A 22,072-nucleotide genomic window follows, 5' to 3' on the forward strand; every position below is an offset into this window, starting at 1 on the left:
GCTTAGAATATTACATCATTATTAAAACATTACACGTGAAATGAGAAAAGAGATCATGTGTAAAAAAAACCAACAATCAAACATAACAATAACTAACCTGGAAAATCGAGGCTCCGTAAGGCGTGCGCCACGCATTAAGTAAGTTGTCTTTGCCGGTGGAGACGAACCACTTGCCACACGAAGCGAAACGTAACGACAGCACGCAAGACTCGTGCAGATGCAGCTGATATTTGTCTGGTTTCGTGGCATGGAGTACCTCGACGTTCGAATTTTCCATACCCACGGCTAACCACTCGCCGGTTGGGCAATACCCCAAGGAGAATATCTGAGACGTGAAGTCGTGCTGCTGGAGTTGCCTGCCTTCCCGGAGATCCCAAGAGCGTACAGTATTGTCGAGACCGCCTGTCCAGAGTTTCGAGCCATCGGCGGAGATATCGATGCACGAAGCACCATCCGTATGACCTTGGAATTGTCTGACCAATGTCTGATTCTGCAGATCCCACACAGCAATGTTGCCATCGCTACAGCAGCTGAAGCAAACCTTCGAGTCCGGTGATATAGCCAAGGCGTAACATGCCGGTGCCGAGGAGGTCAATTCGGCCTTGATTCTTGGCGTCGGACTTGCCAGATCCCAGATACTAAGATTACTCGCTTCGCCGCCCACAATCAGCGTTCTACCATCAGGCAGCAGTTTCACCGACCTAATGATATCGAATAACGAACGTTGTACTACTAGCGTTAATTCCATTAAATACCGCCACTTACGCACGCTTTTAAATAATTATTACCCGCGCGCGTTGATACGCGAGGACGGGAAGGAGGAAAAGAGGGAGGTAAATGCATATGGAAAATGCACGCGGTAAATCGATGCCGCGTTGCTTCGACGGATGATATACAGCCGGCGGACACAACTAAATGTCATCCAGAATTCAGTCGGAAATTAATTACATCGACCGCGGTTGGTAGTTAATGTGTGTCACGAACTGCGAATGAAGACACGTGTTACCCCATCACTGACCTGATGTAGTTGTCTCGTTGCAAGCAATCGAGCTGGGAGACTGGCTTTGCGCTACCGCTACCGCCCTGACTGATGTCCCATACCTTGACGCAGCCCTTGCCACCGGTGTAGACATATTTGGTTGGATTCGAGATTGTTACGGCACAGACCACTTCGCCATGAGTGAGCGTGTTTATTTGACGCGCATGACGCGGGATCCCCGGGCCAATGAGTGCGTCCTGCGGAAACGGCACCGGCTGCATCTGGCCTTCGCTAGACACGTGAAAACTGTATGCACTGCTATGAAAAAAAAAAGGTTTTCCCATAAAAATTGCGGTAAATAGCAATTAATACAATACTAATAAGATGACGTAAAATAACGAGTAATTGTTAAAATAACGAGTAATGGTGAATTGTTAAAGAGGAGAAACACTCACGGTTTACCGCCTGGAGGTACGCCGAGTGGTCCGAGCGGCGCTCTCATACTGGCGTGGGGATCGTAGAGCTGTTGAAGAGGTGGTCTCGCAGGGTAGCCGTTGAGCGCCGCCGGGGGATAGCCTAGCATGTCCACATGAGGTCCCGCTGGCGGATGATGCGGTGGAGGATAATGCGGTGGATAAGGACCGACTACGGAGGCCGAGACCAGCGGTTTGCTGGAACTCGGTTTCAGGCCACCGGAACCGGAACTGCTGCCACCTACGATATCGTGAACTAACGGTTATTTTCTCTCGATGTTTTCCTCCCTCCTTGTATAGAGATCTTTGAATAGAAAACCAGGAAAGAACACGTGTCAAGACGGATAGATCCCGAATGATTTAATTTTATAACGTATTCATGACGTATTTATGACGTCATCGAAAGAACAGTAGTAAATTTCAAATGTTTAATTTAATTTATAAATCTCCTATTAACATAAATATTACATATGGAACGTTTCGGTATATCCTTCAATTTTCGAATATTCATTTAAATAACAATTTACTATTTTTCTATCAATTCACTCATTACAAATCATAAAATTGGTAGTCTTTTTATCGACATTCGATCAACGAAATTTGTTACAAACTTGACTTGTAACCCATCAGATGTCAGTAAAATTTGTATGGGTTTATGACGTAGGTCTGTCGCATCCCCATCAATGAATTTTCGCTTCGCTCTTTCTTGGTATTCTTTATTCAAAGATAGAAACATTGAAATTGGAGACTGGACCCGAATTAGCTTGTTGATTGGTCCGCCATTTTTCTACTATTGCCACTGATTTTTAAATTTATTAATAAAAAATAAAATAAAATATAATTTTAATATTTTTACGCACAATAATACTTTGATATAAAATTATTATAAATAATTCTTATTTATTATTAAGCTATGCATATATTTTGCATTTAATAATTTGCATATAATAATAAATAATAACTTCACAATTATTATTTATTATTATTTAAATACAAAATACATAGCCATAGATTTGCTATCGTATATTTTCTTTAAATTAATTTTATCTTTATCAAACATTTTTAGTCTAAAAATGATAAATCTTTTCATAATTTTAAAAAACAAATTATGATAGAATAATATATGTTTCGCTTTTATATTTTACATTTATCTATTAAGAATAATTTTAAGTAAATATTTTTCACACACATTTTTATATATCTTTCTCTTTCGTAGAGTTTAGCAGAAACATGGCAGACTTTTGGCTCGACTTCTAGTCTCTGATTTCAATGTCTTTATCCTTGTACTCTCACGAGTTCCTTAATGACTCGGCACCGACCTGCCGACGTGGGTGTAACTGGTTTCGAGATCGGTGTCGTCGGTTTTTCGCGTTCCTCCATCTTCTTAGCCGAGGGTGTGCTCGCGTTGCTGCTGGTGCCGCTTCTAGGCGACGGCGGTGGCACCTCCTTCTTCACCTGACCGCTCAGAGGTACCGAGGACGGGCCCAGCTTGTCCAGACCGTTCTCTCGCGGCGACGCGGTGCCGTTCGCCGCCGGACTGTTGGGGCCCTCGCTCGCGTCGTCGACCACCAGGTCTTGGTCGCTCTTTTCACCATCGCTTTGCTGTCGGGGAGAACACGCACGGCTTTATTAAGGCGAATCGTGGATCGCAGATCATGGAGCACCAATCTTGGATACTTACATGGCCTATATCCTTGTCGTGTTCCTTCTTCAGTTTCTTCCCCAGAAGATGCTCGTGCTGTGGATCGGGCGTGCTGCGCGGCCTGTATTTCTCTCGCTCCGCCGGCGATATCGAGTTTCTCTGCGACACAAAGCAATCAATATTCAGCGGAGTCTTTAACAAAGCCGTTCGACAAGAAAGCGTTATGATTTTTATAAAATCTCTTATCGACACGAGAGACAGAGATACGACCCGCTCTCGTCTTGCGCGATTAATCCGATTACGGAGATTTGCAGGATTTATTCGTCCAAGATTTTTTTACGGACGTGGAATCCACTTCCTCGATAGATTTCCACGGAAATCGTATCGGGAACGAAGGACTTCTTGCGGCCGAGGGGATGGAGGTCGACGGATGGAGGGTAGAACGACTAAATTCCTTCCTTCCTCTTTCGCGATTAAATAAAACGACTTTCCCGTCGGATGGGTGGAAGAGGTATCGACGGAATTACTTATCCCTCGGCTCGTTCGTCCTCCATTCGCTCCGAAGTGAACGAAGAATAATAGGACGGATTTCGTATAGAGTTCGGCTTTTTTTCTACCTTGTTATGCACGAGTAGCGAGAAAAACATTGGCGTGTCCGTTTTCCGAAAGCAGATGAATATACTGGGTGTCCTGAGTTCTTTACACATTTATTTATCTTTCTCTCCTTTTTATTTCATCGCATCTTTTCAATATTATTGTGCTCTTGTACTCAGTTAAAACAAAATATTTTTTCCCGAGAGATCTAAAAGAGAGATTTGACTTGATTAAGTTTTATCGTAAAAATATTTTCAAATGTGAATACAAAATAAAAATCAGCTAAATTATATGTAACTTACAAATTTTACATTTTTTAATTTCTCGCATGTTAAATAGCACGTTAAAGCTATTATCGTTATCATTATTATTATTATTATATAATATAATATAATAATACACGTATATTGTTTATCAATATTTCATCTGTATTTTTTTGGCATGCTAAAATCAAATAAAGGAGAAATAATCAATTGGCAATTTTCATAAAATATGCAAGATGCATATTTCGAAAATGCAAGATCGCTCAAGGGCTCGTCAAGTCGAGAAAAGCCTTCGAGTTCCAGATAGCACGAAGAAGTTTTACGGGCGGCAGTTTCGTTGTCGACAGAACATCGCGCCCTATCCGCATACCTCTGTGTGTTCTATATATATATATATATATATATATATATATATATATATATATATCTGCATACACTTATATAAATGTGGCAGAGCTCTTGTACCCTGTCTCCGATAACTGCGCGCCCCATCTCGCAACCCTGTAACCATCCCGTCGCGTCCCCTCGCAATCGGTGTCGAAGTAAATCTCCTCTTCTCAATTACCCTTCGTTTCTCATTCGCTACTATCGCGTCGCCGCCGCCTCTCTCGCTCTTTCGGTCCATTACTTCGACGCCTCGGTATCATCCCCCTCTTGCGGTCGAGAGACGCCGAAGAGGCTTCGAACGGAAAAAAATAAAAATGATATCTCGAGCGAAAGAGAGAGAGATACATATAAATACATTCGCGAGTATCTCCAGGCGATTAATGCTGAAATTACATTCCGTAGTATCGTATCCGTGGTCTTGTCAAACGTCGAGATATCGCTCGAGAGAAGGAATATGAAATCCCACGACGTGGAAAAATCAAGCAATCGTGTTCTTCCGTTCGCGACGACGATATAGCGACGGGAGAAAAGCGAAGACAAAAGCCGGAGGGTGAACAGGGGATGGGGTGAGTCCCGCAAACACGCGCTCTGTTCACGTCATGAAAGATTCTCGAAAGAAAAAGATTCCCCAGGAGCCGTATTACGTGCCTCTTTCGAGTTTTCCTCGCGAAAGAACTCCGAGAGAGATAGAGAGAACAAGAAAGATCTTTTTCTTCCGACCTTTTGCGGAAGAAGAGTAGTCTTCTCGTTATCTAAAAATGGTCGGTCAGTGCTTATCCGGCCGGAATCCATTGAAGCAGACGAGACAATTGTCGCTTTTGAGACACCCTTAGAAAATAAGACGCGCCAAAGTAATCCAAAATATCTTTCGATTCACCTACAAAAGTAACCTTGCGCTACTTTCTTGGCGATTAAAATACTTTAAAGTATATTGTAATGTCCCTTTAGATCGTGTTGTATATCTATCTGATTCGCGGACTTAATTTCTGCTCGAGAAAAAATCGAGAAATTTTTTTCAATGTTGTTGAAAATATATTTAAATAGTTTAAAATAAATAGTTTAAAAAATTATTATTAATTAACAAGTTATACTATTGTTTGAACAAAGGATTTTAACTACTATTGCGGCGAAAAGATTTCACGAGAAAATCGTGACGCGATTCAGTTCCCTGGAAAATCATGCGAAAACGTACACCACCTCCTGCTCGTAGTCGATACCGCTAGTAATATGTACCCGGAAGTCTCATCTTTCGAAGAGGTAAGCGCATCCTTTTTCTCCTTCCCCGCGTCGAGACGCCGATATAGCTCGCAATGTCGTTTCCCGTTTCTGTTCTCTCTTTCGCTGTCTCGCTCTTGTCGTACCAGTGTACGTGTACACGGTACATACACATATTTATATATGTACGTATACATACGATGTGCGTATATATCTCCCGCGAAGAAATGATACACACGCGGCCCGCCTTCCATTCACGTAAGTTTACTTACACCTATCCCGTCTGCTATCCATACCACCTTCTCCCACAAAGAGGATTCGTGCCACGATCAATATGGGGGTTGGTACCCCTGGGGAGGATGAGGAAAAGGAGGGAGAGACGGTGGAATGTAGGAGGAGCTGCGGGTATACCGTAGATATATAGACTTTGTAGTGTTAGGGACGACTTGGTCCGCAAGCAGGCAGGCAGGCAGGCAAGCAACTTAGCAAGCAACAGCAGGCACCGAAGTACAGTCAGGGGTGGCTCTTTCGAGGGTGAGACGAGAACGGGAGAAACGGTGAGAGGAGTACAGCGGGGGGATGAAAAGGGGAGACGGCTTTGGCCGTGTGTATAGTATTGGGGTTGGCGGTCGCAGCCATGAGGGTGGTAAGTGAGTGAGCGACTCCTTCGCCACGGCGCCTCGTCTCGACTCAACCACCCTAACCTTACGGATATATCCCAAACCACCGACCGACCACCCACCGTCCTCTCTCCGGCTCCTTCGTTCCTCTTCCCTTTTCTCCGTCGTCTCTCTCTCTCAGCCCCTTACTGCCGCTACTTACTCGCGCGCTCTCACCCTACGTCGACCAACCATCCCCGTATCCTTATTCGCTTGCCTGCCTGCCTGTGGTGCCTGTTTCCCTATTCCTCATTCCATCCTCGTCGTCGTGGCTAGGATCCCGAGAGAGAAGGTTACGAGCCAGAGTCGCGTCTCCCAAGACCCCGCAAACCCCAGCTGGTACAAGATTGCACCCAGTGGCTCTCAGCAGCATCGTTGTCATCATCGTCGTTGTCATTCTCGAAGGAACGCGCCGGGACGAGTAACATCGAGAAACTGGGATTCCGCGCGGAGACGACGCGATATTGTCGACAGCGGGAAATGCCATGGTTGATGGACTTTGCACCGTAGCGAGAGATGTTCGATTAATGCATTTCGTGTCGGTAAATCTCCGATTGTCGAGCATGTCAGAAACAGAAGACAGGACTCCTTGTATTTCAATTTTGAGATTGATGTCGCATGAATTTGACCGTACGAGATATCCGTATTTCTAACGAAATTTTTTCATCTTTATATTTATCTTTCCGCTAAAGATATTTCGTACATCGTGACAACATCGGTCGATTTCAATCTCGGACAAAGAGAACGATCGTGATCTGCAATAACCGTGCGTCTTCAAGTTCAATAAGTAAACATTTGTGACTTATATTACGCTGTCACTTGTTTCGCGGTCTTCCCAAACTCGCTCGAGAGGAATAGCAGCCTCGAAACGTTCAATGTTTGATCGCGATTTTCGTTTCTGCGCATCGGGCAATTAATTTAATTGCCGAACGAAATCACGCCTGCGAGCTATCGGTGGCGAGATTCATGAGAGGATCTGAACTGCAAGTGCGCGCAATTTCGGCACAATACCTAGCGACCATATACATCGCATCGCGCAGCTTGCATCGCGGATGCATGGAATTTTTTATGATCGCGTCGGACGGGACGACGGTAATCGGTTCGCAGAATCTGCCGCGTCACCGTATCAAATCGGTACGTTCGTCACAATGGCAATTAGTACACGCGCGAATTTTTATCATCGTAGCAGCAACGCAAATATCCACGTGCGTTTCCGCCAAACTGATTCTTCTCCCACGGCTCATATCTGCTCGACGAAAACAAGCGTTCGATATCCGTGCTCCTAGGCAAATTGGATCTTATTTTTTCCAGATGAAAGATTCTATTTATAAACTTATAAGCGCTTGCCATAAATTTCCTTATATAATAAAAGTCAACACGGGAATTTACTTATTAGACGCGCTACTGCTGTTATTTGCCATTAAATCCGCGTGCGGATTGTCAAATTGTCAACAGAAGAACGTTCTCGCAATCGGATTTACTCAAATTGAACGACATATAAATAAAGCTCGCACGCCGCGAATCGGACCAGACATTCACTACGCTATGATTTATGACGCCGCCGTAAATAGTAAAGTTTTCTCTCGGTGCGTTACTCGCGTTGTGTTCTCTCGCGTCGCGCTTTTTTTCCCCTCGCTCGTCTTCTCTCGTCTCTTCCATCTCTCTCTCTATTTCTCTGTCTACCGCTCTCTTTTTTTTCCCGTGTCCGCCCCCGGAGCGGCAGAGAGTCCCGTGGTGGAATTTGCATTTTTAAATTAACTCGCGTCTGTTTGCAGCTATCTCGGCTCGGCGGCGCCGCGCTGCTGGGCTCTGCAATTTTATGCGGCAACGCGCGTCCCATGGCTCCCGCGTACACACCATCTCGTCGCTGGCGTCCTTTCTTTCGCGTATACATATAGGCGTTTCCATCACGTGATCGATAGTGCAACAGTTATCGTTATCGTGCCAACGAACCGGCGGTTACGAACGCGTTTTTCGTCCAAATTCGGTTCGCGCGATAAAAACTGCGAAAAAAAAAAAGACAGGCAATTTCCCTTTTTTTAATGAATATATAACTCGAAACGAAAAATGACACTTTTGAAAAAATGCTATCCTTCCCCTCCCCGATGATCGAAGCCTCGAGGCTCAATTTTCATTAAATTTTCATACGAGACAACCGCCCTCGAGCAACGCTCCCCGTCCTTACGATCGATCGATCGAGCGTCGCGCTTCTCGTAATTACTGCTTTTAATTACGTTTTTAATTACGAACATGGTTCTGACGCGAACCACTAAGGCCATAGGGCCGCGTGAATACCTACTCGACCGGGCAACTCGGCCTGATTGCGCGCGTGATTTTTCAATGGGGATGGGGAAACGCCGATGGTGCGCTTGCCGGTGCGCGGGCGTTGTCGACCGAGTCACCGAGTCCCGCAGTGATGGCCGGAACGTGAGTGGTCTTTTACGAAGCGGCAGCTTCCTGAGAGAGTACCGCCGAGGCCGAGATGCGAGGAAAGACGACGCACAAAGGATGATGCAAGGGGATAAAAGACGGAGAGATCGAGGAGGCGAGAGCAGGTCGGAGAAATAAGGGGCAAACAGAATAGCCCGCGCCATAAAGTGCCCGCGCGTTATCCACGGGAGAGGAGGAGAGAACGAAGAAACATTTTTATCGCTCCGTCGGAAGGAGAGAGAGAGAGAAGTTGGAGGAAGCAAAACAGACGGCGAAGGAAGGGGATGGGGACAGGCGAAGGAGAGCGAGAAGCGAGCGCGGTGAGAGGAAGAGTTACGGGTAATTGAAAAGCCCATGGTGCATCTCGATCGTCGCTTTATTTCGCGCGCACGCTCGGCGGTGCACCGGAGCTTCTCTCCTATTATCTCACCCTTCTACCGACCGGTCGTCTCCTCTCTCGGTCTCTCTTTCTCTCTCGCGGGCGCGCGTTCTCACCTTTTGCACGTCGCAATAAGGACGACGAGAAAAAGTCGAGAAGGAAAGGAGGGGCGCGAGCAGATGCCCATCGAGGTAAGCCGGTGAGAGGAGACGGGCGAGGGGGGAAGAAAAAAAAAGGTCGTCCGCAACAATGCCCGCGGAGGTGCATTCTCGCGCGATTACCAACGTGGCGCGGAGGGGCCCCTTAACGAATGGCTTCGTAAACCATGGGCGCTTTAAGGTCATTACGCATCGCAAAAAAGAGAGTTAATGGACGTTGTCGAGCCACACTGCCGGCAGGAAGCGAGATGGAAGAGCGGAAGATGGAGAGCGAGAGGGAGAAAGGGACCGGTTGGCCACCCGTCGCCGATCGACCGTCTGATTTATAGCGGTAGTATCTTCCACCGGAAAGACGTGAATGCGCAACCTCATTGGCTTCCTACATTAGCGAGTTAAATGTTATCCTGCGGCGCGTCGTCCTCTTGAACGTTCGCCAAAAAGCAAGCACGTGTGCGCCGTTAAGATCCAAAAGCCCGAATAGGATACGAAATAGCCATTCGGAATCGTAGACGCGCTTGAGAGAGACGCGACGTGCCAAATTTCTCTTTCAAAATACACGGAATAAAAATTTCACGGTACAGTAGTCGGTCTGACATGTATGTATTTATCTCGTTGTGTGCATTTCTAACAAGAAGCGCGCGGAGCAAAGCAACGGGGGTGTTTGCAAATTTTCAGATTTTTTTGTCGGCGAATTCGCGCACATTATATAACGAATGTTATGCTGGAATAAAATAATGATCCTTCGCTATGTATCTCGCGTTCTCGTTTGCAAACTGCACCCATTGCGCGTCGCCCGTTATTTCCAGCGGGACGTTTTTAATAACAAATCCACGCTTTCGCGGCCGCTTCTCCCCCGTCGCTCTTCACTTCCGCTTCTGCTTTTTCCCTCTTTCGCGTATATCTATCTCTCCTTGTCTCTCCTTCTCTCTCTTTCCCTCTTTCCCTCTTTTATTCCCGCCGTCGTCGCGGAAAAAAGCTTTTTGCAGCGCCGTAGAAAATGCGTTGCACAGTCGGCCGATTATATTGTGAAATATACACAGAGACGTAATTACGCGGCGGTCGATCTTTGCGTCGGCTGCTTACTACGAACGGCATTTTACGGCTGCCTCGTTAAATTACGAAGTAATTACCAGTCGACGAATTATTAAAAAGCTTAGTCGGCCGTTAAGCGCGCCGCTAGTCGTAAAAGCGCGCATAAGAATAGACATCGTACAATCTCACGCGTATCAATGCGATTCGGTACAAAGATGTTCGCACACACGTTAAATAAAAATAGAGAAATCACCATATAATAAATTTTAATATACATTTTTCAAATTCTCCGGGAAACGACTCGAAACTTGTAAAAGAGAAATGTTTAATTTCGAAAATGAAAACTCTGCCGTTTATAAATCACGAGGGGAAATCAGGCGGGCGGAATGGAAGCGCGACGCGAAAAACTCGAGTTAATTTCTCGGTTAAAAATTGTGACACCGGAGCTTATATCGCGCTACAAACAGCGGGCGTAAATATCAGCGCGCGCGAAGCGGAACGAAAGCCACGAGCCGAGAGAGAATCGATCGTAAAGGACCGCGACGAAGCGATTCGCCGTTGAGGTACTGTTGTTCAAATTGTCCCCAATCGCACCTACGTATCGTTCTGCGCCGTGTAATAAATACCAGGAGACGTTTTATTCCGTTTCGCAGAATCGTCATCGATCGTTGCAGACGCGCAATGACTATAAAACCGCCGATCCGTTGCGCTCTGATTGCGATCGCTGCGCGCGACGCGCGCAACTTTCGTACGTATACATATATGTGTGTGTGTCTTTGTCTTTTTTTCTGACGATTACGTTTGTTGCCAATCGACTGTAAAACTAGGACGCGTTACAAAGTGCCATGTTGCGTTTTTCCTACCATCGCTTTTGCAAGCACAATCTATCATTTCATGCACCTCTCGTTACAATAATTGATACTTAAAATAATTAGACAGCTTCCCATATTTATTACGCGATGCTTTATTCCATCAAAAAGTATTATAGATAGTTTCAAATTTACTTGGAAAAATTGATACAAGTATAGGAGAGAAGATGAATGAGCTTTAAAAGTCCTATTCCAAGATTTAATCTTCCTCGATCTTCTCCGATTTTCATAAGGATTGCACCGCGGAAGAGGAAGGCACTTCAAGAAGGGGGAAACAAAAAGGAGGGAGAATAAAGTGAAACCGAAAAGCGGACGCGACGAGGCGTTATTAAGGCGCCATGATGTTTTTAATTAATTAATTCACGGAAGCCGCAGATTCACCGTCTCATAAATTCCGGGAGAGTTTCTCCCTGCGAAGGGGGAAAAGACGGGAAGGGTATAACCAGGGAAAGTATGCAAAGTATTTAAAAATATTAAGTATCCCTGAGAGAAGAGCGGATATTAAGACAGAGTCGGAGAGGATCGCTGGCTTGGAGGGGACTAGAAGATCGTTTGAGTTAAGAGTGGGGGAAGATGGAGGGAGAGAGGGTGAAAGTGACAGCGACGTGGAAACGGAATTACGGGATCGGCGTGGTGGAAGGTGGTAGCAGAACGTTTCAATTAGTAATTAAAACGTGCCGTGCAGTAACCCTCGCCTCAACCCCCAGTCATCCCCCCCCACCCCACCGCCTCGCGGTAAAACGAGGCTCTTGCTCTCTCGTACTGTCGTCGTCGCCACCGCCGCCATCTTGTAAATTAATTAATGCGTTCCTAACGAGATCAGAGGCGTCGGTAAAGCAGGAGGGTTGGCTAGTTCTCTACTTTGCCCGCTAAAGAACAGGGGTGAGAAATTCAAGAGCGTAATTTGCGTCCCGCGCACCCCGTGTTGGATGCACTTTCTCAGACAGCAGCCTTTGATCGCATCAATTTCAAGAGTTTAACAATTTCATTACTGAATCAAATACCTGATAAAAAAATTTTAAATAAAATTTTAAATGAATAACCGATGCAAACTTTTAATCTAGCATTCTTTACGTTTAATATATTTGAAAATTTCTTTCAATTTTATAGTCACACATTGTGAAGTCTCTCCGAAAACATACCATGCTTTTAGCTTTAGCTCGTCAGTCGATATTTCGAATTTCAACTTGTCGTTCCGCAAGAGTAATCGCGAATCTTCGCGTCAATTTTTCAAAACGTCCCCCTATCATCGTCACAGCCCTGGGCAAGAACGAATTAGTCTGTTCCCGGGGGTAGACAGCAGAGACAGGGTGTTAGTGGAAGGGGATGTTGGTTGGGGGCTCGGTGTCAGGATCTCTCGACCCTTTCATCGGCGCTTCACCCGCTTACATAATGCAGCCACTCTAATTAAAATAAATTACACTCTCACGCGTCAGTTCGCTCTTTTATCTCTCTCTTTCTCTCTTTCGCATTCTCTCTCGATCCCGCATCCGTGCTCGTTCTTTCTCTGCGTTCCCCTCCCCCTTTCTCACTTCCCTTCCTCCTTTTTCCTCGCTAGCTTTTTTTCGCTCTCACCCTATCGCTTTTTTGTACCACACTTTCGACCACCACCCGGGTAACGCCTCCTCTTCCACCCTCTCTCTCTCCCCTTGCTCGTTTATTTGCACTTTATTCGAGATTTAATTTACCGACCTCCGGCGACAGCCTCGTTGGTGCGCGCTCGACTCTGTGATGGGATTAAAAAGGCGGGTAGGGGATGATAGGATGGAAGAGACCGGGAGACGAAGGGAGAGAGAGGCGAGAGGGTCGCGTAAAAGTTGAAAAAAGAGTAACGCGACCGCGAGCTTCGCGACCAATGGAGAACGAACTGCCGGAAAATGGCTGAACCAAGGAAAAAGCGAGGAGGCGTACGAGGGGGCAGGGGTATGAACAATCGATATCGCGGCGTCTCGATTCGTAGCCGATTTTCAATTCCCGGAACAGCTACCGTGTACCTATCACCACAACATCGCGACAGCGCGAGAGCTTATACACAGTAAATAACGAAATCGATTTCGATTAAACGTTTAAAATCGTTTCTGTTTTCGAGATATCAGGGTCGTTGATGCGGTTGCGTGGCCTCCGGGCTACGAAATACCAGGGGAGAAAGGGAAGCAATTTTTTTTCCGAGTTGATATTTGAACGTAATTAACGTTCGGCAAATCCTAGTGACGTCATGGCCCGAAATAAGCGATAAACGCATATATTGTTGCATCCGCGTCAATGTTTAAAAAATTCACTGCGCAAGATCAATATTTTCATTAAAATACATAAAGGAAATTTGAGACAATGAATCAACAAAAAGAAAATGAAAGTTTCATGTTTGGCAAACTATACAAATATTGCTCGCGAATGATGTCGATGATTATCACGAGAGATTCTCATCGCTACATATCTTGTAATTGTTGAAAACGCATTTCGAGAAATAGCATTTATTCATTAATATGCGTAAATAAGAAACGGGAAAAGCCAATACAATTAGTTTAACGATCAAGGTGAATTTAGCGAAAATTACATATTGACGTTATACGAAATGAACCATTACAATCTCCACGAATATCCTCGTCAAAATTACCAGCTTTCGCGATAATTTATCGTGAGCTGATAGTGAAACGACGCGTAAATATCGCGCAATTCAATTAAGCTCGCGCTTGCGTGTCGGTTGAGGCAAATTAAGAAAGCTCCTCCCTTTTCCGTCTGTATCGGTGCGATAAAAAAAATATCCGCGGTTGCCTCCTTTTTTTTATCGTAGTCTCCCTTTTTTATACAAGGAGCAGTCGCTTTACGGTGTTTTATGAATTCGTTAAAAATCGACGCCTCGATGAGAAGGCTGGCGAGAGAAGATTGTCGAGTAACTCGTACAAAAGCCCTTCTCTCTTTTTTTTTCTCTTATCGCACGACGACGACGATGACGATGACGATGTTAACGTCGACGTCGACCTATAAGCATCGTAGCTTCTTTTCCGCATCCTCGAAAAGCTCCGAGGTATTCCGCAACGCACAGAGTAAATATCTCTCGGGTCGGGAAAAATCCTGAAAACGGAGAAGCAAAGCGCATCTCGCGCGCGCGAGAAGAAAAAGAGAGAGAGAGAGAGAAAGACGAGGCAGCAAGAGAAAGGTTAAAGCTCCCAAGAATGAAAAAGGAGGGGACTTTACTAGTACGCGAATAATAACGACTCGCATTCTCTCCGGCTGTCGTCGGTTTTCGAATTGAGACGCCAATTCTCTCTTCCTCTCTCTCTCCTTTTCTAGTTTCCTCGTCTCTTTTTCTCTCTACAGTCGTATATAATTCCCGTCTTCCCTCTCTTTCTCTCTCTCCCTCTCTCTCTTTTGCTTAATCTTCCTTTTTCCCTCTTTTTTTTAGCCTCGATAGCAATGGTTTGCCTCTTTTCCGCAAGCACCGTTCTTTCTCGTCGATCCAATCACGAGATCGGATTGCACGATAGAGGATGGAGGCAAGAGGAGCACGGAAGGACATGAAAATGCAGTTGGGTAACGAGCCGCCGAGCGGAATAGAAGTTTTATCGTGCAGCTTGCTCCACGTTGCTGCGGAGAGAAGGTATAAATTCAAAGTGACGCGAAAAAGCGGATCGATGGGAACGTAATTCTTCGCTCCTCGGAACTTGGTAAGTACGGCGTCAATTTGTTCGATGGCTCGGAACTCCCTTCCCGTTAAAAAGAAGGCGAAAGACGTCTTCGCGCCGAGATCGGACTGTCGATCAATACGGTATACGTACGATGAAACGTCTCGACGGAACAAAGGAGGTAACGAACTTTGAAATGGGGGATGTACGCGCGTAATCGTAGCTCTTTAGAATTTATTATCACTTAAATCTTAAATTATTAAAGTAAAAAAAAAAGGAGGGGAAGATTAATGAAGCTTGGCAGAAATCGATCATCCAAGGTGTTTCTGGAATGAATGAAGATGTAAGGGGCGAACGAAAAATATATAACGAGGAGAATATAAAAGAACTTATATCTGCTCGACAATCAGTAATATTATATGACGCCGAGGCGAGTAACCCCATTAGCATTCATATTTCAATTTCACAGCCCTCAGGGTCGCAGTTTGAAACTGTGGAAGAGGTACTCTGGTCGGAGCGACGAATGGGGGAGATAAACGGAAGAGAATTCACCGAGGGAAGAGCCAGAGGGGAAAGAGAGAGAGGGAGAGAGATAGAGTGAGTAGGCACCGAGGCAGGGGTAAGGGGAAACGTACGGGCGAAAGAGGAGAGCTAATATCGATAGCAACCTATTACCATCTATCTCCATACCAATGTAATGGACGCGCAGCCCCGATTATCAATCCGTAATAATTGTGCATATTAAACGGGCGCTAATTATCGGGCTGGCAGCGTGCCGCGGGCGCCATCGCCATCGAATCGAACGAGTTACAACTCGACGGCCCGCTCCGCTCTCGTAGTAAATTTCACCACCGGCCGAAAGAGGATCAATAAACTCCCTCCAAAAAAGGGGGAAAAAATTCGTCGCCCGGTCGGGTGCGAAAATATTCGCGAAATCAAATATCAAACTGTGTTTTTCGCGATTCGCCAAGTGGTACGCGAATTTTTCAACGAGCGTGAAACCTTAATCGCCCATTCGTTTCGCCGCATCGCATCGGTTAATGCGGGAACGCTGTTACGACGCACGGGACCGTTTAATCGACGCCCGAGCTAACTGCGCTCATCGATATTCATCGATCCCGGAACCCGGAAAAAAAAGAAGGTAGGAACGAAGATGGGAGTTCCGATCGCGGCGGCGGCATCGATTCGCCTTTTTCGCGCGAGCCTTTTGCCGAGCGAGCGATCGATCGATCGGTCGGTCGATCGGTAGGACGATTTCGCGGGACACTCGAGAGATCTGGGAGGCGGAGAGCGCGAACGGCGGTACCCTCGAGCGCTCTCCAAGCTTTTTTCCTCTCTCCGGAACGCTTTTAATAAACGCGCGCGCCGCAACGTTTTATGTTATCGAAGGAGGAGAGAAACGCGGAGGAATAGAGAGGTCGAGAAAATTGAGGGGGAGAAAAAGAGAGAGAGAGAGAGAGAGAGCATCGGATGGACGATGAAAGCGGAAGGGAGTGCTTTTGACGACGAGCTTTTTATGGCCCCGTGTTCCGGTGTTCAGGCTTTTATGTCCATTCCGCGTTTCCTCCTCCTTTGTCGCCATCTCCGCCTTCCATCCACTCTTCGCTCTCTTTCCTTTTCTCCACGCTATCGTGTATCGCGCTAATTCCCTCTTTCGCACTCTCTCGTTCGTCCATCTACGCCATCATCCAATAATACACGCGCTTAAGCGGCAGTGTAATTCCGCTTTATGGGGTGAAATTTTACGTACTTGGCAGTACCAGCGACACGCCAATCTCTCTCTCTCTCTCTCTCGTTCGCGATAAATAATGAGAAATGACTTAATATTTAAATGTGATACTCACATGTCTCTCTTCGGCTGGATTGAGACCTGCAATGTAAAAATTTCGCATGAGTTACTCGCAAAAAAAAAACCGTGTTATCGTTAAAACTAGAGATATACCTAACTATGACTTTATTCGCGAAATCGTCCGTTTTTCAGATATCATTCTCTCAAAGTCGATGGATCTATCTCTGACAGAATGGACGCGCCATAAATGTTTTTCATTGTTATTACAACGTCGAAGCGAATAGAGTCGGCGATATGTCGGCGGAATCTTTTCCGCGAAAAGAAGGAGATAAAAGAAGCTGAGATGGAGTACGCGAGACTAGCTAGAGTTCTCAAGGATTTCCGAGACAGCGGTAGAGAGGGAGAGGGAGGGAGGGAACGGAGAAAAAGAAAAGACCGGCTGGAATAGGGAGCGAAGAAAATCCAGACGGAAAAGCTTTGTCCTCGAGAAGCTGAGTTCATAGTTTGCCCTCGCTCGATTTCCCCAGCCTCTCCTTCTCCTCCTTCTCGGTTAGTACACTTCGGTCTCGTAGGAAATATCTTAACGATATCTTTTTCCTCCCGTTACCCCATCCCACCACCAAGTAAGAATTACACGAGCCGTTTATGTTCCTGGTGCACCGGGACCACCATAAATTGCCTCTCTTTTCTCCCGCGACATTAACCACCGCGGAAATAAAATATTTTTATTGACGCGCGAGAGACAGAGTTTCGATATCCATGTTATCGAGGCGCGGCATCTCCTTAAAAATAAGTTGCACAATAAAACGCGCATTTTCGTCGCTCGATGAAACCTTAATTCCTAAGCTCCCATTTGAACGATATTATCGACTATCTACATCGACCATTTACATCGCGACGAACGAGTGGTTTTACTATTATAGTCTTTTTAGTCCGCCAAATAACGGGAATGATAGTCTCGGGGAAAGGTCTTATTGGGCCGGAGAATTTTTTGATATTTTTCCGAGTACTGTCGCGAGTAGCAGACGTAAATATCACGCGGAATATCGGCGTATTAAGGGTTAAAATCCGGGGATACTCGTCCAGCAGACACGTGCAAAACGGAGCAGTTTCGAAAGAGAGAGAAAAAGAGCGAGCGAGAAATATCCTTGTTCTCTTTGCGCCAATATAGACTTCGCTAATGCCCGTCATTCCCCTTTTATCCTTCCTGCTATCCAGCCAGGAAACTCTTTTTTCCTCCCTCACTCGACTACTCCTCTCCTTTTCGCGCGCGCGCGCGCGCGCTCATAAACGGACGCGGAGCGCGCATAATTTTCTACTAAAGCGCGAAGAGGTCGTCGAGTATTTCCGAGAGGCGTTTTAAGGACCCACGTACTCGCATCTCGTATCCCATCTTGGGGCGAGCTCGCTAAAAGAACCGAGGACATATATATACAGCTCGCCCGTTAGTCGGAAAATTATTACATAAAGTATATGTAGTATGTTATCGGGTATTTAAATCCGAAAATGAACATCGATCGATTCTGTTTATTGAAAACCATTTGTGTGCAAATTGAGGCTAACGCGAAGGTAAAGTTTTTTTTTTTAATAACTTTTTTATTAGATATGAAAACGAAAATTCAAACTGTACATAACTGTACATAAATGTACAAACGAAGATCTATCAATTATGTTGATTGAAAACCATTTTTTGAAGAAATTGGAGGCTAATGTGAAGTTGTCCCCACCAAGAGTTTTTTTTTAAATAACTTTTTTATTAAAAGTGTGCAAACGAAAATAAAAAAAAGTGCATTCTGTGCAAACAATGTGCAATCATCAAAAAAACAATTATTTCTAATATTGGGGGGCTAACTTTAGTCTTTTCTATCGAAATAGCGATATAAATTTTGATAAATAGACGTCAACGTCGTTATAAACTTTAATAACGACCAACATTAATTTCTAAATGACCGTAAAAATAGTTTGTAAGCTTGCCGAGTGAGTAAAAAAAAATACAGCGATACATGATCATATACTGCCATGACAGATATTGCGGCGGATATGTCCGAAGATGGAACCATTTTGGGACGAAACGCGAAAACCAGAGGGAAGAGCAAACGATAACGGGGCGCGTTACGCGCTGGTAGAAACAATTCGCTGCAGGCAATGTCCCGGAAAGAAGGGAAGAAGTTTCAGTTGTCACGACAGAAATACTCGTCTCTCGGTTCGCGCCGAAATCTCGTTTCAAAAGAGTATCTGCGATCGTTGACAATGTGGACTGCGACAGATTTGTTTCTTTTTCATCGCGCTTTTTCACTCTTTTTCTATTTCAAACAAAGCATATATACGTTCACGCTTTGACGAGAAAAAGAAGATAAATTTATAAGAGTACAGTCACAGAGAAAACAGACTCGAAATAGTATCTAACATTATCGAATATATTTCGCAAATATGTATTCGCAATATGTATTTCGCAATATGTACAAATAAACAACTTGTTATTTGAATTTGAAATCCCGAATAATAAAATTTCTAAATTCTGAAATTGATCGACAGAGCGTGACTGCGCGTCAAGATTGGCGGATTTTTCATTACGACAATTTCGACGATAGTCGGAAAACGCGAAACAACATGCGGAGCAAACCGGCCGGAGGCTATACATCTAGCTTGAGTAACATAGTTAGGTGCGAGCGAGTCGAGGAAGAGGATAGGCAGGGTCAGAGTGGAGGCCATCAGGGAATAGAGACAGCGAGCAAGGGTGGCAGTCGCGGGAAGGTAGAGGGGAAGGGTTGTGGAAGTACACTCGTGTCGAGAGGAGATTCTGAGTGCTCTCTTGAGAGATGGTTGTGGTTAGAACGAGACACGCCGAGCGAGACATCGGAGAGAAGCTAAGAAGCGCGCGAGAATAAGGGCGAGAGAGGAGAGATGAGGCGAGAGAGGCGAGTCTGGAGCATCTTCGTCAGCGTTACGTGGGGCCCTCCCGAGAGCGCGAACGAAGATCTCGCACTCGCGTGACGTGCCAACGAGAAAGATAGAAAAGCAAACGAGATAGATGAGGGAAAGAGAGGGGACGAGGACTCAAAACCCTCTGAGTAGATTCTCGAGGTCAAGATCGAGAGTTTCAGGAGCTTCTCTCGGATTTAAGCACGGTCGTTTGCGTCATCGGCTCTAAACCGTATTTAAAATAGCGCGAGAAGGTCCCGCTTAATTTCTACTAACTTTCGAGCGGCCTCGCCACCGATCGTCTCGCTCGCAAAGTAGTCCGCCGTCTCTTCTCAAAATGCTCTCACGAGCGTTTTCATCCGTTACACCGACGACAGCTCTTAACGGATTAATCGTGTTTACGTTCATCGTCTACGTATACAGCTGAATCATCGATGAGATTACGAGTCACGACGAGCACGGCAAAACAACGTATCGTTTCATGAGAGGATCGGTTACCGGTTTATTCTCACAGAAGTGAAGATAAGCGATTGAACAGCAGGTAGCCGAGTTACACGAGAGACACGAAGCGAAATTGAATACGCAACTCTCGTTCCACGAACGAGATGGTTGAACGGATCGTTTGGCGCGCAAAATCACGAGCGATTCGCTGAGTGCGCGAAAGTTGTCCGAGACAACCAACCGGGACTTCCACGAATCGAATCTCCTCTATTAACACGGCTGACCTCACGCTCGTTAAGAGATTCGCGAGAGAGATTCTATACAAGTATCCAGCGATTGACAAAGTCAACAATCGCAAAGAGATCATTTCCTCGAAACTTTTAAATCAAGTTCTTCCGTCACTCTATTTTGTCAATGTTGCAAAACTTGTTTTTTTTTGACATATGACACATGCGTTGAATTTAACTACATGTATCTCGCAGATCTGATATTTAACAAATTTTTAAGATTTAAATTTGAAAAATGTGTACGACTTACCGCCGTTGGGCTTCAAATCGTCAGACTGACCTCGATGAAGATCCGGCTTCGTCAGCATCGACAGTGGATGCGCGGCTGTACCTCCCGGAGTGGCGGCTGCTCCCGGGGGAAGGCCCAAACCGAGAAGGGCCGCGGACGCAGAGGTGGGGACCGGTATACCGGCACCTGGGCCCAATCCAGGAAGTCCGGGTATACCCGGATGCGGTCCCATCGCCGCTCCAGGCGGCAATTGCTGGGCGTGCATCTGCTGCAGCAGTCTCGGCAAGTCGGGCCTCTGTTGCTGCAACCGCGAGAGCAAAATTTCGCGCGTAAATAACATACCGCTCGCGTAATTTTCGCGATCGTTATCGCGATATCGGGTTATCACCGCCAGACGTGCTCGCGTCCTTTGTCGATATCGCGAAGCATCGCGTGAAAAAGATTACGCGTTTGCACGTACGTAGATACGCGCGGGACGACGCGAACGTATATATCGCTCGGATCTCGATAAATTTCCAAGATTAGATTAAATAAGTGGCGAAGCAATTAACGGGCTCGAGAGCGCGTAACGGTGCCTCTCGAGTATTTCCGCTGTAATTACCAGATAAAAGCGAACGGGTATTATTCCGCGAGACGTGAAAAAACGCGATGCGCGGGAATCGAGGCGATCATCGCTAAGAGCGCGGCAGATTGGAATTGAAGGGAACGGGTGGGGGGAAGGATGGGGGAAACTTTAATAGCACGTCGATATTATCGTCGGTGGCCGCTATGGTTGCACCGCAAAAGAGAGAAATGGAGAGAGAAAGAGAGGCAGGTACCAGAACCCGATAGAAGAGTTCGGAAATGATTTTTACGGGCTATCGGTTTAGCACGATGGTGTAGTGTGTACGTTGCCGCAGCTTCGTTAGGAGAGTCTGTTTGCCGAACGTGAACTCACGTTTCCAGCGCGGACAAATGCATAAGCAAATAAAATCGCGCGAGCGAGCGAGCGAGCGCGGATTTAAAAGCACGGCACGATGGGCCTCCCCTTTCTCTCCCTCTCTCTCTCTCTCTTTCCACCCGTCATAATTGATCAAACAATTTCGTTCCCGCGAGAGGAGACAGGGAAACAGCGAGGGAGCGAACAAAAAGCAACGCAACGATAATTCGCTGGAAAAATCGCTCCGCTTAATTCCGGTCACGATCGCGCGTTCTCCGCTGGTTTTCTCCTTCTCTCTCTCTCTCTTTCTCTCGCCTCTCTCTTTGCAAATTTCCCTCTTCTTCTCGCCACCGCCATCCGCTGCCGCCGTTACGCGAAAATACACTTCGTTACAGTCAACGGAGAGGCAACTTTCCATTAGCAAAGCATACAAATTGCCGAGTAAACTCCGGTAAGTTTGAGTAACCCCCGCGTTCGACCTCGCTCGGGTAAATCAAAGGCTGCGAAACAAGTGGAAAGACTTACGCGTTACTCTCTCGTCGGACGAACGCGAACCAACCAACGAGCGAACGCGGGCGAAAAGTTTCGCGAAAATCTTAAGCGTATCTCGCCCGTAGTTTCCTCGTTAGTTGGACCAAGCCGCTAGACAAATTGTGGACCTGTTCAGCGCCGTTTTAACGGTTCGTGAATCACGGTGCGAGGGGTGAGACGAGCGAGGGGTAGGAAACTAGAGAGAGAGAAGGGAGGATGGGTGCGCAGACGGCGAGTCGGAAGAGCGGAGG

General features: G+C 46.0%; 1 protein-coding gene across 6 annotated transcripts in view; it reads right to left on the reverse strand.

Annotated features, from left to right (window-relative positions):
* LOC105254866 (protein groucho) overlaps window positions 1-22,072 on the reverse strand; it is a 65,370-nt gene that overhangs the window by 1,420 nt on the left and 41,878 nt on the right. For 3 of the 6 annotated variants that reach the window (XM_020028629.2, XM_020028628.2, XM_025406638.1), the window contains 7 exons: window positions 20,393-20,672; window positions 16,548-16,573; window positions 3,134-3,253; window positions 2,772-3,054; window positions 1,435-1,693; window positions 1,019-1,297; window positions 98-701 (listed from right to left, as the gene is read on the reverse strand). In XM_020028629.2, the coding sequence (XP_019884188.1) occupies window positions 98-701; window positions 1,019-1,297; window positions 1,435-1,693; window positions 2,772-3,054; window positions 3,134-3,253; window positions 16,548-16,573; window positions 20,393-20,672 (1,851 nt within the window). The remainder of the gene's footprint in view (window positions 1-97; window positions 702-1,018; window positions 1,298-1,434; window positions 1,694-2,771; window positions 3,055-3,133; window positions 3,254-16,547; window positions 16,574-20,392; window positions 20,673-22,072) is intronic. The other 3 variants (XM_025406639.1, XM_011263807.3, XM_025406637.1) reach the window with 2 other exon arrangements.

Source organism: Camponotus floridanus, unplaced genomic scaffold, assembly GCF_003227725.1.
Source record: "Camponotus floridanus strain SB8 unplaced genomic scaffold, Cflo_v7.5 scaffold15, whole genome shotgun sequence".
Classification (NCBI taxonomy): Eukaryota; Metazoa; Arthropoda; class Insecta; order Hymenoptera; family Formicidae; genus Camponotus; species Camponotus floridanus.